General features: G+C 28.1%; 5 protein-coding genes across 13 annotated transcripts; 1 reads left to right on the top strand and 4 right to left on the bottom strand.

Annotated features, from left to right (window-relative positions):
• Positions 1-795: 795 nt before the first annotated feature.
• On the top strand, positions 796-2,480 carry Rpb7 (DNA-directed RNA polymerase II subunit RPB7). Of its 2 annotated transcripts, none has more exons than XM_012296919.2 (9): positions 796-1,056; positions 1,233-1,265; positions 1,428-1,537; positions 1,614-1,773; positions 1,856-1,906; positions 1,976-2,041; positions 2,117-2,188; positions 2,276-2,309; positions 2,384-2,480. In XM_012296919.2, the coding sequence occupies exons 1-9, from the start codon at positions 1,015-1,017 to the stop codon at positions 2,398-2,400; spliced, it is 585 nt and encodes a 194-aa protein (XP_012152309.1). In that variant the 5' UTR covers positions 796-1,014; the 3' UTR covers positions 2,401-2,480. The 2 variants fall into 2 exon arrangements, with proteins under 2 accessions (XP_012152309.1, XP_012152310.1); XM_012296920.2 differs by having other exon boundaries at positions 800-1,056; positions 1,233-1,346.
• Positions 2,481-2,634: 154 nt separating this feature from the next.
• LOC100879722 (uncharacterized) lies at positions 2,635-5,607 on the bottom strand. Of its 2 annotated transcripts, XM_076530922.1 has the most exons (8): positions 5,306-5,607; positions 4,637-4,873; positions 4,388-4,558; positions 4,216-4,304; positions 3,849-4,070; positions 3,421-3,765; positions 2,946-3,327; positions 2,635-2,864 (listed from the first exon to the last, which is right to left on the bottom strand). In XM_076530922.1, the coding sequence occupies exons 1-6, from the start codon at positions 5,426-5,428 to the stop codon at positions 3,540-3,542; spliced, it is 1,068 nt and encodes a 355-aa protein (XP_076387037.1). In that variant the 5' UTR covers positions 5,429-5,607; the 3' UTR covers positions 2,635-2,864; positions 2,946-3,327; positions 3,421-3,539. The 2 variants fall into 2 exon arrangements, with proteins under 2 accessions (XP_076387037.1, XP_076387036.1); XM_076530921.1 differs by having other exon boundaries at positions 2,946-3,765.
• Positions 5,608-6,169: 562 nt separating this feature from the next.
• LOC100874796 (rab-like protein 6) lies at positions 6,170-9,525 on the bottom strand. 2 transcript variants are annotated; one of them, XM_012296915.2, is made up of 6 exons: positions 9,297-9,525; positions 8,669-8,869; positions 8,118-8,602; positions 7,253-8,037; positions 6,668-7,169; positions 6,170-6,591 (listed from the first exon to the last, which is right to left on the bottom strand). In XM_012296915.2, exons 2-6 carry the CDS (start codon positions 8,793-8,795, stop codon positions 6,391-6,393), a joined length of 2,100 nt encoding a protein of 699 aa, XP_012152305.1. In that variant the 5' UTR covers positions 8,796-8,869; positions 9,297-9,525; the 3' UTR covers positions 6,170-6,390. The 2 variants fall into 2 exon arrangements, with proteins under 2 accessions (XP_012152305.1, XP_012152308.1); XM_012296918.2 differs by lacking the exon at positions 9,297-9,525 and having other exon boundaries at positions 8,118-8,547; positions 8,669-8,827.
• Positions 9,526-9,650: 125 nt separating this feature from the next.
• Positions 9,651-12,288, bottom strand: Smyd3 (SET and MYND domain containing, class 3). Of its 4 annotated transcripts, none has more exons than XM_012296913.2 (7): positions 12,123-12,288; positions 11,860-12,014; positions 11,017-11,258; positions 10,624-10,928; positions 10,237-10,516; positions 9,999-10,161; positions 9,651-9,930 (listed from the first exon to the last, which is right to left on the bottom strand). In XM_012296913.2, exons 2-7 carry the CDS (start codon positions 11,985-11,987, stop codon positions 9,720-9,722), a joined length of 1,329 nt encoding a protein of 442 aa, XP_012152303.2. In that variant the 5' UTR covers positions 11,988-12,014; positions 12,123-12,288; the 3' UTR covers positions 9,651-9,719. The 4 variants fall into 4 exon arrangements, with proteins under 4 accessions (XP_012152303.2, XP_012152302.2, XP_012152304.2 ...); XM_012296912.2 differs by having other exon boundaries at positions 12,119-12,288; XM_012296914.2 differs by lacking the exons at positions 11,860-12,014; positions 12,123-12,288 and adding an exon at positions 11,686-11,841.
• A 137-nt stretch (positions 12,289-12,425) lies between these two features.
• On the bottom strand, positions 12,426-14,562 carry Surf4 (Surfeit locus protein 4). Of its 3 annotated transcripts, none has more exons than XM_003708122.3 (3): positions 14,364-14,562; positions 12,997-13,671; positions 12,426-12,902 (listed from the first exon to the last, which is right to left on the bottom strand). In XM_003708122.3, the coding sequence occupies exons 1-3, from the start codon at positions 14,412-14,414 to the stop codon at positions 12,816-12,818; spliced, it is 813 nt and encodes a 270-aa protein (XP_003708170.1). In that variant the 5' UTR covers positions 14,415-14,562; the 3' UTR covers positions 12,426-12,815. The 3 variants fall into 3 exon arrangements, with proteins under 3 accessions (XP_003708170.1, XP_012152300.1, XP_012152301.1); XM_012296910.2 differs by having other exon boundaries at positions 14,228-14,367; XM_012296911.2 differs by lacking the exon at positions 14,364-14,562 and adding an exon at positions 14,074-14,212.
• Positions 14,563-15,177: the final 615 nt, after the last annotated feature.

Consider the following 15,177-nt stretch of genomic DNA (forward strand, 5'->3'; position numbering starts at 1 on the left):
ATTTTTCTATTTTCCTTAATAATGGTTCTAGCAGGCTATAATTAGATTCGTCCGATTCCGTAGGCGACAAGGAACAATTTGTATATCTCAGAATTTCGGAGAAGTCCCTAGTTTTCGAGAAAATCGAGATTTTCTATTTTTGTAGTTCCAACTTTCACCGCTAGATGGACGGCAATTTTTTAGTCCATGAAATGGGTTATTTTTCTATTTTCCTTAATAATTGTCCTAGCAAGCTATAATTACATTCGTCCGATTCCGTAGGCGACAAGGAACAATTTGTATATCTCAGAATTTCGGAAAAGACCCTAGTTTTTGAGAAAATCGAAATTTTATTTTTTCGTAATTCCGCCGTTCGCCGCTAGATGGCGCCACCTGTACCGTTTTGGACCGAATTCGACAAAAATTGATTTCCTGGCTTTATTAGGCATCAAAACGCATCAAACCCTAATAAAAATTTGTTTCTAAATGCCTCAGGAACCATACTACGTCGTCAAAGTGCCAAAATATTGCACTTTGCATATGCAGTAGAATTGACATAGGCAGCTCATGTACGTATCGCAATGCTGACACAAAATAATTAATTACTCATTACCCGAACATTATTTATGAACTTTTATGATCGAACCATGTAAATAATGCATTGCTGACCATTCTTTAATCATAAAAGTTCATAAAATGTGCTCAGAAAGTGAGTAATTAACGATTTTGCATACTCATTGTCATCGCGCGGAGCGCCTAATCAAACAGACCTAGTATAAATATATATTTGCACTGATTAGATGAGGGTTACATATTATATTATAACGCAGAAACATGTTCGTGAGTTACACTGAGACGTCGTACGCATGCTCGAAAACGAGAAAAATATTATGTGTACTCTTACAATGATAGTACAGTAAAACCCTTATTAAGGGGCACTTTTTAAGGGATACATAAAAACTAATTACGCTGCATAGCACGGGGCTTTCCACTAGTATTTATATATACAAAAAATGCAAATGTAGAGGTGCACGAATGCGTGGTAAAACCGTTTTTGCAGCACTTTACCGGCATTGGGTAATGGGCGCCACTAATTTCGGATCGAAGCAATTTCTATTCCTGTCAATTTTTTTTTATTGAATGCATGTGTATACATAACCAAAATACAAATTTTGTCGCATTATTATGTATTGCTTTCGGTTAATTTATTTTGTTATGCAGGATATACAGTATTAAATTGAATGTTGTTTCAGTATAACCTAACAAAAGAGATCAATCAAACCATTGTAATTACCTTTTATGTATTCTAAAATAATACTTTTATTCAGTATCATTAAATATTATTAAAATAAGATATGTTTTACCATGTAAGTTATTTTAAATAAAAATATAGTAACTACTATCAAACGTGTGAAATGTATTCATTGTATAATCTTGAATTTTTTCAGATATCATTAGAACATGAAATTTTATTACATCCCAGATATTTTGGGCCTCAATTATTAGATACCGTAAAACAAAAATTATATACTGAAGTGGAAGGTACTTGCACAGGAAAGTAAGTTTATACTTAAAAATGATGCGTTTTAAGTGACTATTTTATCTAATTACTTCTATACCACATGATATTTCAGATATGGTTTCGTAGTTGCTGTAACAACAATAGATAATATAGGTGCAGGAATTATACAGCCAGGGCAAGGTTTTGTAGTGTATCCTGTAAAATATAAAGCTATTGTGTTTAGACCATTTAAAGGGGAGGTGTTAGATGCTATCGTAACACAAGTGAATAAAGTAAAAATGAGATACAATAATTGCAATTACAAAAAAATTATATTTATCATTTCTTATTTATTTAATTATTTTCTCTTATTAGGTTGGAATGTTTGCTGAAATAGGTCCACTTTCATGTTTTATTTCTCATCACGTAAGTCATTCCTAAATGAGTTATAATTGTATAATTAAATTTTATAAACTACAGTATTTTCTTGTTTAGTCAATCCCAGCAGATATGCAATTTTGTCCAAATGTAAATCCACCATGTTACAAATCAAAAGAAGAGGTATATATATTTATATGTAATTATTTATATCCAATTTAATATGATCACAGTATAATATAATGATATAAATTGTAGGATGTAATTATTCAACCAGATGATGAAATAAGACTGAAAATTGTTGGTACCAGAGTCGATGCTACAGGCATTGTTAGTATACAATATATATATAATATTTCATTGTAAGAATTTATATTACATTGCACATTAATATTATATATACATATTTTTTTACAGTTTGCCATTGGAACATTGATGGATGATTATTTAGGTGAATCTATACTTTATTAATTCAATGACTGATTACAATATTACATTCTTCTAATAATTCTTTTTTTTTTATAGGTCTTGTATGCAACTAAATAAAATTAATATATGTACTATATTTTTTGTACGGGAGCCTTTTAAATTAAATAAATCATACTTTTACATATTTACATAATGTTTCTGCTACTTAGTGTCAATATTTGATCTATCAATTGCTTATGCTATCTATTATATAAAATCAAAAAATAAATTTAAATATTAGGATAATTAGTTTTCTGCAGTTAAAACTACAAAAGCTATCATTAATTCATAAATAAACTTTAAAACAATTTTTTTGCACAAATTTCGTATTTATTACGTAGCATAATGAATATTCGAATCTTTTAAATTAATCAATATTTACGAGAAGCAAAAAACTGATGATAAAGCTTGATGAAAGAAAAATATATACAACGTATTCAATTTATAATGTGCATATGATTTATAAGGAATACCAACAACGGTTATAAATGCAACAATCGAATTTAACGACCTTGGATACTGGTGCTTTTGCAAATATCTGAAAAAATAAATGTACGTTTCATTAAAAGTTGTCAACAACAATGAAAAACTTGAAAAATAATTGTGTATAAAGTTTCACCTTTTTCATCCTTGTACGATTATTTAAACAATTTTTATTTAGATCGTTTTATTCGTCTTAGAAACCGCTATCGTATTGCAAAGAAAAGATATTAAATATGATATTATAAAATGGAAATATCTCCATTAAAAAAAATTGATATCCACTTTTTAAGACACTGCATTCTAAAGAAAGCTATTGCGACCATATAATGGTCCTCCCCACAATTTTATTTAATAATTCTTTCCCTAGCTATCAGAGATATTAAAAACAATTAAGATATTAATAGTGACTGATTCACTCTGTGCTTACAACATGTAATCACATATGCACATAGTTACAAGTGCAATTAAGTAATATTAATGCATAAGCAGTGTAGTTGTATGTGTCTGGACTTTTATTACTGAAATTTATTAAATAATACTTTAGAAACCATTTATCAATTATTAATGAGCTATAATTCCTTATAAATACCCATTAATAGTAATATTCATACCATGCTGTTTGATCTCCATGTGTGATTCTACAAATATATTTAAGCTGTACATGTCAAAACAGATTCCGTATTTTAATATCTCAATTATTTATTATCTAGTCATATAACTTGAAAATTTTTTATTCATTTTTTTGTTTTATCTGAAGTAAGTGAAAATGTGTTTTTAAGTCAAATTTATCAAAATAATATGAATCTAAGCTTAACAAAGCAGAAAATAAAGCCAATTTTGGTTCAATAGGAGTTTTCACTTTTTCTTGCTCTTGATCAGGCATTAATTTGTCCACTACATGTTTAAATATTTTGCCATCATTATTAACATAAAAAGTAGAAAATCCATCGTACCACCTATCAATAAATTTTGGAAATTAATACTACAGATTATAGGCAGTATACACATATACAATAGAACCATGAGTGAAACTACTTACGCTGGTTTTTCAGTAGCTTGATTTTTCAAATTCCACAGACTAAATTTCCAAAATGATAGAAATACACTTGTACCAGAAATACCTTCTATGCGCCACCGAACTTTAATAGTACTGTCCTCAGGGTGCATAGTCATTTTTAAAATATTACATTTAACATAAGCGAATTTTATATGACCTATTATTTTTAATATTGATATTTGCTTTATATACTCATAAATACCCCTATAAAAGATTTCTAAACATATATCTAAGAATATATATTTATCTTTATTTTATATATATATATATATGTATATGTGTATATATGTATTAATTTATATTTAAATAATATATTTAAATAAAATTATATTGTAAATTAGATACTTACGTAGTTGTGGTTCCTTTAATATTATTTATAAATATTAAATCAGCTGTATATATTGAATAATTCATTGTTCTAACAAACAATAATGGTAACTGAAATAAAAATATGTTTCTATAAGTATAAGGTAATCTATCTATAATTTGAAGTATCCTTTTTGTACAATAAAAAGACATACATCAGTTTGAAGTTGATTAAATACAGTTTGTAATCGTTCTTCAGATGATTTATGTTCCTGAGGTTGCGTGTTATTTATATCCGTTATGTTAGGAGATGTTTCTGAATACAGAATACCTTTCGTTTTAGAACTAGAAAGGGTATTGTCAGATATCCTCTTAGTTAATGTCATCTTTAACAAATAATATTTGTTATTTTTAAAATTCATATACGATTCTAGCTACTGTATAGTGTTTTTTAATATGCATACCCCACTTAGATCAGAATTATTTATATTTATTGGTTGAATATTTAATTTTTTCCATCTATGCACTGTTAATGTTTCTTGTTTATTGCAATTATATTTTTTCTTGTATATATTTGAGTTTTCAATGTGAGTATTATAAAATGTATTTGGTATATTTTGACCCAATAAACAAATTAAAGAGTTCACAGAACATTTTGTGGAATTTATTGCCACATTTATTTTTGTTTGCATATCTGAAAACTAAAATTATAAAGATTACATATGAACATTTAATTTTTCCATTGCTGAAACATAATCAACATGACTCATACTTAATTAGTAATTAAAATCAAAATATGTAACTTGATAAAGCATGTCAAAAAACTAGACAACTAAACGAACATACAAACTATGTTTTAATATTATTTGTTAATTAATATATGAAACAAGTACATAGACACTCAAGAATAATGAAAAGAAAACAAATGAAAAAAATAGATACATTTTTTCTCAGTATAAATAATCCATGTACGTTTGAAATTATTATGATAAATTACCTATTACATAAGTGTATTAAGGTTAACTTATTGTTCATGATATAAGTTGTAAAATGAATTGCAATTTTCGTTAAATAAAAACGTATTTTCAGTTAAAATGATTAGTACTTATTAAAATAAATTTCTGGATACATACCTCGTTTAAAAACAAAGACGATTTAATTTGTTTGGATAATTGATGGTTGAACTTTATTACTTGCCGGTGCTTATTAACAAGTGATGTAAATCTATTTGAAGCAGAACGTAAACAAAAAGACATTTTTCATTTAATTATTTATTTTGTTAGTTCATACTATTTGCCTATACAAAATTCTTTATTTATAAACAATAAAATGCGAAGATAACTGTCGGCATGCTCTGGACATGATAATACAGACTGCAAACCGTCTTCGGTTAAATTCACGTGTATCGTGTATTAATACGTTCTCGATAGTTGTTAAGTTTTCGATTTAAAAGAGGGCGTTTATTCCCAATAAAGAATTTTAAATTTTTCTAGGTATAGAAAGATAACGGAGAAATGATTTTTAGACGATGGAATGAATGGTACATTATTATTTAATATGACAATTTTTTATTTAATTATGTACATTTATTAACATGAAGCTGTATCGATAATATATCGTGTTATGATAATACAACGACAAAGCGAAGAAAAATAATAAATCGTATAACATTTCTTAGTTGCTATATTAATTTATGATAAATTTTCATTTTCTAAAAAAGTATTCAATGATAAAAATATTGGTATTAAAATATTACAATGAAGTTGTTTACGAAATATTTTTAGAAACATTTTATCCGTAAAAAGTAAAAAACATGAAAGTAAATAATTTGAATACAATTAGCTATAAATGTTTTTGAAAATGTAATGATAAAATGTGTATAAATTTGAAATCACTCATTTTCATGAGTTAGATGTGAACGGAATGCTAATTTAATAAATATATTAATTAATGTTTTACGAAAGTTTTAAGTTAAAATAAAAATTATTTTACTAGAATTTGCTTGTATGGTTGGTAACATTATTTTTATAATATAAAGAATTTTAACAGAATTTTTACACTGTATATCACTTGCTTTAAAATATTAGCAAGCAGTAGTACGAAATTTATTTTTTTCTGACAATTCAGTGTTAAAGATCGTTCAATGTTAACATTTTGCATGCCTTACCAGAAGTCAGCATTACTAATTAAAAGTACAGTTAAATGTTACTTAAAATTGCTATATTGCTTCATAAGCAACATCAACACCAATTCTAGTTATAGAACCATTTAAAAATTCTTCGAGTTCATCACGTTCTCTGTTTTCATCCTTTGAACGATGTAACGAACGTTTCTTCTTTTTTTCTACTTTATCCGTTTTGTCTTTATCTTTTTCTTTGTCTTTAGATTTCTTCTTTTTCTTTTTTTCTTTGTCCTCCGTCTAAAAGCAATTTAATTTAAAACAATATTATTATATAATGACATTCAATTAAAAATAATTTATAATTGATGTCTACCTTCTCTTTGTGCTTTTTCTTTTCTTTCAATACAGGACTACCACCATCTGAACTCATATGGCGTACACTGGTATTATCGAGCAATTCTAGATGAACATTTGAACTTGTTACGCTAACATCTAAACTTTTGTCACTCAACTCCAGTCTATCTTTTCTAGTACTATTACTGCTCACATCTTCTCCGCCTTCTGGACTTTGTCTCCATTTAGAATCTCGTCGGAGCCAGCTATCAAACGCATCAGAATTAATTCCTTGTTGCTCGTTCACCTCATAATTATTCGATATTTCTATTTCTTGATCTATCGATGAAACGGAATCGCGTTTAACATTTTGTCTTAGCTTTTCCGAATTTATTTCCGTATTTGACAAAGTTTCGCGTTTATGTTTTTGTTTACTCAAAGGATTTTCAGCTAATTTTGGTTGAACGGGAGGTGTTGTTTCATCAGCCGAAGATAGATCATCCTCGTAACCAGCAACCAAAGGATTTGCAGTCTCAGTATCACTATGAAAAAGCAACAAACATTAATGAAAATTATGGACAAATTTTATAGAATTATTTTTGTTTTTTATAGAACTGCAATATACCTCTCAGTATCTACTTCTTCGTGTTGTACTTTTTGCGGCGAAACTTGATTGTTATCTTCTAGGAATGATCGATCTAGAAGACCATCATCTGGTATAAAATCTTCGACGCTAGTTAGTGGTACGTTTGTATTTGTATTGTTAATATGTATTCCTTTGTCTACTTCATCTTCTTTCTTATTACCAAATATCTTCGACATAAGCGATTGCGATTTATTCATTGAATCTCTTCTATCAGAATTGTCATTTAAAAATTCAGTCATTTTAGGATCTGTTTTTGAAATATTTTGTCCAGTCGATAATGCTGATATCGTCTGTGAATTTTTTATAGGAACTGCTTGATTTTCCAAAGTATTTATAAAAGTGTCCTTTTTTGGTGGTGATTTCAAATCTATACTTTTAACTGGAATAGGAGTTCCACCACCTATAGGACCTGGCATGGAAACTGATCTTTTAACTTCCATATTTGCATTTGTATTGCCATTTGAAGATAACATATGATGATTACTCAGTGAAGATGTAATATTAGGGACTAGAGTAGTGGCAGAAACAGAATCAGCAAGAGCTCTTCTTCGGTTAACAAGATTATCCAAGAATTTATTATAATTGGCATCATCGCTATCCTGAAAGAGATCAAGTTCCTGTACTGTTAAACGTGTTTCCTCCTCATTGGTATCAAGTTGCTTTAATAATGTTTCTCGTTGTAGTTGAAGAAATGGAAGATTAAAGAATTTGTGCAAAAGTTTTAATCCAAATCCATTTCTCATAGATGATTCTGCATATCTTACCTATGAAATATAAAATATTGCACTTAGTTATAAACCTACTTTTTTAAATAGTAAAAAGTTCATAACAATAATAAATTTACTTGTGCTGTTCTTTCATGTAATGAATCAATAAAGTATGTTACATGATCTGATGTAACTGTCCTATGATGTGCCATATCACAGTGATTTCCTAAAACAATCACTGGAATATGGCTAGGAATTTTTGGAAGTTCTCTTTGTACATAATCAAATGTCCAAGATTTTGTAATGTCCATCATAATAATAACACCGTTGGTCCCTTTATAGACATCAAGAAACTCTGCATCTAAAGCAGGCTCCTCAATAATATTTTCTGATGGCGAATTATCCATTTTTAAACCATCTAATTTTTTTCTACGTCGTCCTTTATCTACAACATCCCAAACTTCAACTTTAACAATATCATCAGTAGCTTTATAATTCCATTGAATACTGGTCACTTGTATTTCTTCTGTTGGTATATATTCTTCTATGAATTTCTGACCCTGAAGTCTATGAAATAAACAAGTTTTTCCTACGTTTCTATCACCCTTTACAATAATTTTCACTAAAAATAAAATTCTTTTCATTTTAAGCATTTTATTTTTATTAAGAACTAATATAATATACTTACTATTATACTGTACACCTTTAGCAAATTTTCTCTGTAATGTTGTTGGCATAGATTGGTGAGCTGGTCTAGGAGATACATTGCCAACTCCGTCTGATTTTCCAGCAAATCTTTTAAACGCAGAAAACATTGTGGGCTACTTTCCCACAGAATCAATAATAACTTAGGAAAAGATGTTTTCCTTAATAATTTAGTAACAAATATCTAAATAGAAAATGTACAAAAAAATTAAACTCTTATCTTAGAAAAATAAAAATTCAGTTAATAAAATAGAACTACATATTATTTATATACAACTTATATAAGCATATTGTTAAAAAATATTAAAACTATAAAAAATATGGCACATAAGCTTAAAGAAAGCAAATTTTTGAAACAACAACAAATATAAATGTGGAAATTATAACTTCCATAGAAGTAACCTAAATGAGATATGTATAAAACTTGTAATATTATAAAAATAGTTCACTAAAACAATGAAAGATACGATTAAGCTCTCGTTAGAAAAAAGAATTGATATTAATTAATACTTGCCATAATCATTATAAAATGTATGTTAAAAATTTTTGTGATAACAAATTCTTTCTTAATTATTAATATGATGAATTATAAAGTAAATATTATTACTCACCACATATTATTTTAAGTTTTTCATGGAAAAAAGTTTATTTGAATTAGACAACCGATTTAATAAAACTTAAGCAGCTGTCACTCGCAGTCAGCTGTATTTATTTTTTATCGTAATGTTGGTAACCAATTTTGTGTTATGTATATATATATATATATGTATATGTATAGTATATCTACCGCAAGAAGGAACTAACTAGATAAAGGTTTGTACAGCCTGATAGCCTAGGAAAATTCCTGACCGAGAAAGTGCTGCATTTCTGTACAAATCAAATTCGCACTTGATTTTACATAAATGACAAAAAATGATTTTTTTTATTAGAATTAAAAATTGTATTTCTGTTAAATATTAAAATGATTTACTGTAAATTACATGTTGTCAATATATTATGTACAATTATAAGTATTGTAATTAGAAAAATATAATCTATTTCAGTCCTTCTGTTGTAGCCTGATAAAGAAGAGGCTTCAAACTTTCCCGTACTAATGTATGCTGTTCTCCATGTGTTATAGCTAGTATTGAATTTGCTTTCCTTAATGCCTCAAGAGCTTGTTTTGGTTTTTCTAAATATAATTGAATCTTTCCAGTCATAAGTAACAATATGCCAGTCAGTGGATGAACCTCTCCATAGTATACTCTGAAACATTAAATTTGGCATTATTGTTTATTTACTAATTTTATAAGTATAGAACTCTGTTTACTAACAAGTAGCCTTTGATAAGCTTTTTAGCATAGAATTCAGCTTCCTCCCAGTGTTGCAAACTTATGGAAGAATCAAAAGCGGTTTGTAAAGTTTGTACATGTTGAATATTAAGAGAATGTAAAACACCCTCTTGTTTCTTGAGACACATTTTACTTACATCTAAATCTAATTTTTCTTATAAGAAAATTATGTCTTTCGCTAAATAAATACATAAATATGTACTTTAACTGGAAAGGATACAAGCCATATTTTTCATGTTTTGTAAATGGTGTGCTGTAAAACTAGATACTTCGTCGAAGATTTCTTTAAAATTTTCTAATAATTTTATATTACATTCTGGGCAACTTTCCATATCTGGAGAGCATGGATTTGTACAATTTTTATTTGAACATGCTGCTGCTTCTGCCATTAGTTCTGGTTCTTCACATTTTTTACAATTACACCAAAAATAATATGAACTTTGTAATTCGCTACGTCTCTCCTTTGTTGTTTTAAGCACATCAATATATGATATCCTTATCTATGAATATATAATTGTAATTGTAGTTTCGTTTTAATAAACATTATAATCGAAATTATTAATATAACATTTTTATATGGTACTATAAAGAAAGGATATTCATATACCTGAGACCAATCTAAACTAGGAAGATCTTCTATCGTTCTAATATTTAAAGTAATTCCTTCAAAAGTAGCTACAGCATTGGGTACACAACTATGATCCACAACAGAAGGTGCCAGATAAATCCCAACACCAATACTATTCATATCCAGATCAAATATGTTAAAAGAATTAATACAAATTCGACCATAAATACCCATTAATTCTGCAGAATTTGGCATAGGTGTATCTCCAAGAAATCCAAACAACACACCACACAGAAACATAAAATGTTCCATTTTCTTTTCATCTTTCTTTATATCAGAATAATCTAGTAAAATAATAATCTGTATAGTAGTTAAAAAGAAATATGTAAACTAAAAAATTATATATGTCCTTAAGCAATATAAAACACTTACGGGACATCAAATCCTTAAATCTTCTAAATTTTGTTTTAGTATAATATTCCACCTCATCATCTCCACCTTGACTTAGCTTTATAATTATACGTGCCATCAGTCGTGCCATATCTGGTACAACTTTTGGCGAGACTCTTTTTAAATTTACACATTCTGTGTTATGTGTAGGCCAAGATCCTTGTTGACAGGATCGATTACAGTAATAAACATATTGACAAGCGGAACATCTAAAAAGCTTTCCACTGAAAGAAACAAGATTATAATATTTTTGTATTATTATAACCTTGTTGAACAGTAGAATAATTTAAAATATACAGTGTAAAGTAGTAAAAACTATTACTATTTTGTATATTAAATATACTATTTAAACTAAATAGTTTTAAAAAATTGTCAATAATATACCTTGTCAAACAGTAATCACACCGGTTGGTTCTGTATTTTGAACTTAGGACATAAGCAAATGGTTTAGCAGTAAAAATAGTAGTTCCTTTCTTTGTGAGATTATTATTCTTACTCATCATTAACAGAAGTTTAATTTATTAATAGCACTTAATTTTAACGCGAATATGTATATTTAATTTACAAATGGTAATAGAAATACGAGTATAGAAAATAATATACCGATTTGTGATATAACCTACAATTTTAAACTAATATAACATTGCTTACATGCTTTATATTATTGATCTGTATTAATACAGTTAATTAGAAAACAATAAAATATATTAACAATAGATGTTAATAATTTATAAAAAAATTCACTTGAGAAATACAAGCTGGTTATATATAAAGGTGGAAGCTAATATGTACGTGTGTATACATAATTTTGTATAAACCTATTACCTTTGTAAACAATGGTCACATCGTTCATTACGGTATAAAGATCGTAAAACATAGGCAAAAGGTTTTGCAGTTAAAATAGTTGTTCCTTTACTAACGAATGAGCTCTTATATCTGTTTTGTATTCCCATTGTCGTTTATATGTAGTTATTGTTTACCTAAAAGAAGTTTTTAGTATTTTTTGACCATTACTAAACGAAAAAATGTAACGTGAAATATTTTTAATAGTTCATTACATTGATCATTTAAATTAGGCACTTACCTACCATTTTGAGACCAGCTGCTTTAGTATCACTTATTATTAGAGAAATCTAAATTTAGAAACTGGCAGTGATTAATTAAGAAGTACAGATTACAGAAATAAGTATCAACAATAAGAATCTGAAACGGAGTATTTATTTACAATAATTTAATTGTATAAAAATCTTGAAAATTTGATATTTTCATTTTTATATCTTTTATAAATTTATGAACATAATTTAACCGTATTTCTATGGAAGAATACATTGACATGTTAAAACCATGCACATAACTTCGACTAGGATTTAAGACCAAAAATGGAGAAAAAGTTAAAAACACACAGAAAAAATATATTTTGTTTTTCTTGATAAACGCAGTGTCATATGTACAATGCCATTATCATTAATATAAATTAGTTTTGGCGTTCTTTTATTTCTTCATGTCATAATATTATTTTGGAATCGCATTTTTTTTTCTATAATCAACCATATTTTAATTTCTGACATCTTAAAATATACACTTTAGATTCTACTTCCAACAATTCCTTTATCCAAATTGAATAATTCAAAATGAATGTATGTTCTATTTTTTCTATCTCACAAATAATAAACTTATTGTTAGACTTGATTGAGCATACAAAAGGAACAGGAATGAGAGACTGTTTTTTACTTAATGATCATGATAATGTAATGATGAACATTTTGGTGATAACATGACATCTACCATTCTTTTTTATGTTCATCCATGGAAACACCTCCAGGACCTAAAGAGACTATCATTAGAAGGCCACCAATTACTGACAATGTCTGTAAATAATTAGATTTATATTATACATTTTTTAATAAAAGCATAGAATAAGTAGTAAATATTTGAAAAAATAATATTCAAATGAATAATTACCTGAAAGAAATCATATTTAAGAAAATCTCTAAGTGCTTTATATTCTGGAATGCTCCACCATGCATTATGGTAAAGATTAAGAGCAGATAATAACAAGACAAGTAATAGTGCACTGAGTTTTGTCTTGTATCCAATAGTTACTAATACCATTAAAATACTTCCAAGAATATCCTGCATGATTTGAAGGAACGATATTTCAAAACGAATTAACGTAGTAAACATAAATGCCAATAAAATTCTGCCAGCCAGTTGTAATAAATTTTTAGGCTTATTATCTCCAAGACTTGGTACACCGGCAAATAATGATCTTCCTTCTACTCTTGATTCAGCCAAAACCAAAAGAAGTGCTCCTATCAATGCTAAATTTCTAAACAGGAATGTTACATCCCATAAAATGTTGTAAGCTAATGTCTGCAAGACCACTATGAAGAATAGGACGCCGCAAGCAATGCTGACTTTCCATCTTCCAATAACCATGACACAACCACCGAGCTGCCCAATTAAATTTATCAAGACAAACATTGTAGCTAAAAATGTACCGCAATTCCAGGCATTGTTCATAAATTCTTTTTGCTCTGACCATTGAAACCACATTCTTAGCCCATCTTCCAGAAACGTGGCTATAAGGCAAAGTCTTGCAAGTGTTGGTAATATGTGCTTTCCATTACGGATTACCTGTTATTATAAAAAACAAAAAAATAATAGTTATAACGATATTTGAAACACCTTAAAATTACATTTATAATAAAATATTTGTGTATCATTTTAAAGTTCTTTCATACTATAAAAAAGGATCAAAATAGGTCTGTGAAAAATGACAAGAAACACATAAAATAAAAAGTAAAAAATAATGAAACAAGTATTAGTAAACAAAAAGACAAAATAATAATAAAAATTAATATTCTTCACATTTTGCTCAGTTTTTAATGATATTATTTATTTGAATTCAACTACAAAACACTTTATAAAAAAGATATACTTATTTTATTCTAAAGTATATTGTGATGATAACATAAAAGATCTGAAAGCATAGCATTCCAATAATTAATCGGAGAGACAATAATGATCGTAACATACATTTCGTTAACGATGCATAACCTTTAATTTCAAGATTTATAAGCAACAGTGTACGAGAATTTTCAACGTTTAATTATGTTAAAAAAATGTTATGTTTACAAATGATCAATAAAAGAAGAGATACGAATTAAAATATGCGAATGTGTATAGCAACCGTGTCACGATGACGTTGACAGGAGTACACCTATGCTCCTACAGGATTTCTGTCGATCTTCTATCACGAGTTTCTTCGCGAAAGCAGAACTATTCATAAAAGAGAATAAGTGGAGCACGATGGCTCGTAAATTCACCTGATCAGCAATTTCTTCCGCTTTTGAGATCACCTCCTGCGAGATCAGCATCTTGTTTTATTTAAAAACCAAAAAATACCCATACACTTGCATCAAACACACGTGCGCGTACGCAAGCAACACTGATAGAATAGAGAAAAGAGTAGATAGACAGGGAAAGAAAAGGAGAGAGGGAGAAAGTTGGAGAAACACGGAACCGGGAACTACAGTAGCTCCATACGACTGCGTGAGCGATATTCTTGCAACTTTTCTAAATGATGTGGAGATCGAGGTATCGCGTCACTTCCGGTATACGTGGTCAAATAACTTGTTCCGCAATGTTTTCGAAAGTATATACATATATTGTTCTACTTCAATGATATTTCAGTTTCAAAAAGTTTCCTTTCATTGGTGTACCGTTTCTTCCTAGACGTTTCCTTCTTCGAAATATGTCATATCATATCAGTATTTCCTCTATTGCAAATATCCAATTAAAAACAATCATAGTTTGTATTTTCACGCGTTCGGATAAATAAACGTTTTGCTAATTTAAGTAAATAAAATTATAGTATTAAATTTGTTCAAATTTGTCGAAGTTATAACGCGGTTAGTTAAGACGATGCATTTGTATGATTTTAAAACGCTTGATGTAATAAACGTATCTAACAAGTATGTATGCATGTAGATGCGTGTTATTATTTTGATATACCAACCGACGTTGTATTTTATCTCACTTTTTTTAATACAGAATAATTTGAATTAACATCGATTATTACTACATTATACCTTATAGATGCAAATAGCGAAAAAATTGTAACGAAATTCGTCTAATTTC

Source organism: Megachile rotundata, chromosome 4 (assembly GCF_050947335.1).
Source record: "Megachile rotundata isolate GNS110a chromosome 4, iyMegRotu1, whole genome shotgun sequence".
Taxonomy (NCBI): domain Eukaryota; kingdom Metazoa; phylum Arthropoda; class Insecta; order Hymenoptera; family Megachilidae; genus Megachile; species Megachile rotundata.

Excerpts from the sequence above, each read along its gene's own strand:
- Smyd3 (XM_012296913.2), bottom strand. The coding sequence starts at position 11,987 with ATGGGAATACAAAACAGATATAAGAGCTCATTCGTTAGTAAAGGAACA. Across the intron at positions 10,929-11,016 it reads ATTTAAGGATTTGATGTCCC|ATTATTCTGATATAAAGAAA; the intron begins GTAAGTGTTTTA and ends TTATTTTACTAG. Across the intron at positions 10,162-10,236 it reads AAACATGAAAAATATGGCTT|ATTTAGATGTAAGTAAAATG; the intron begins GTATCCTTTCCA and ends AAGAAAAATTAG.
- LOC100879722 (XM_076530922.1), bottom strand. The coding sequence starts at position 5,428 with ATGTCTTTTTGTTTACGTTCTGCTTCAAATAGATTTACATCACTTGTT. Across the intron at positions 4,874-5,305 it reads CGTCTTTGTTTTTAAACGAG|TTTTCAGATATGCAAACAAA; the intron begins GTATGTATCCAG and ends TTATAATTTTAG. Across the intron at positions 4,071-4,215 it reads ATTAAAGGAACCACAACTAC|GGGTATTTATGAGTATATAA; the intron begins GTAAGTATCTAA and ends AATCTTTTATAG.
- LOC100874796 (XM_012296915.2), bottom strand. The coding sequence starts at position 8,795 with ATGTTTTCTGCGTTTAAAAGATTTGCTGGAAAATCAGACGGAGTTGGC. Across the intron at positions 8,603-8,668 it reads TAAAGGTGTACAGTATAATA|TGAAAATTATTGTAAAGGGT; the intron begins GTAAGTATATTA and ends TTTTATTTTTAG. Across the intron at positions 8,038-8,117 it reads TACATGAAAGAACAGCACAA|GTAAGATATGCAGAATCATC; the intron begins GTAAATTTATTA and ends TATATTTCATAG.
- Rpb7 (XM_012296919.2), top strand. The coding sequence starts at position 1,015 with ATGCGTGGTAAAACCGTTTTTGCAGCACTTTACCGGCATTGG. Across the intron at positions 1,538-1,613 it reads GAAGGTACTTGCACAGGAAA|ATATGGTTTCGTAGTTGCTG; the intron begins GTAAGTTTATAC and ends ATGATATTTCAG. Across the intron at positions 2,042-2,116 it reads GTTACAAATCAAAAGAAGAG|GATGTAATTATTCAACCAGA; the intron begins GTATATATATTT and ends TATAAATTGTAG.
- Surf4 (XM_003708122.3), bottom strand. The coding sequence starts at position 14,414 with ATGCTGATCTCGCAGGAGGTGATCTCAAAAGCGGAAGAAATTGCTGAT. Across the intron at positions 13,672-14,363 it reads CGGAAGAAATTGCTGATCAG|GTAATCCGTAATGGAAAGCA; the intron begins GTGAATTTACGA and ends TTATAATAACAG. Across the intron at positions 12,903-12,996 it reads TTAAATATGATTTCTTTCAG|ACATTGTCAGTAATTGGTGG; the intron begins GTAATTATTCAT and ends AATTATTTACAG.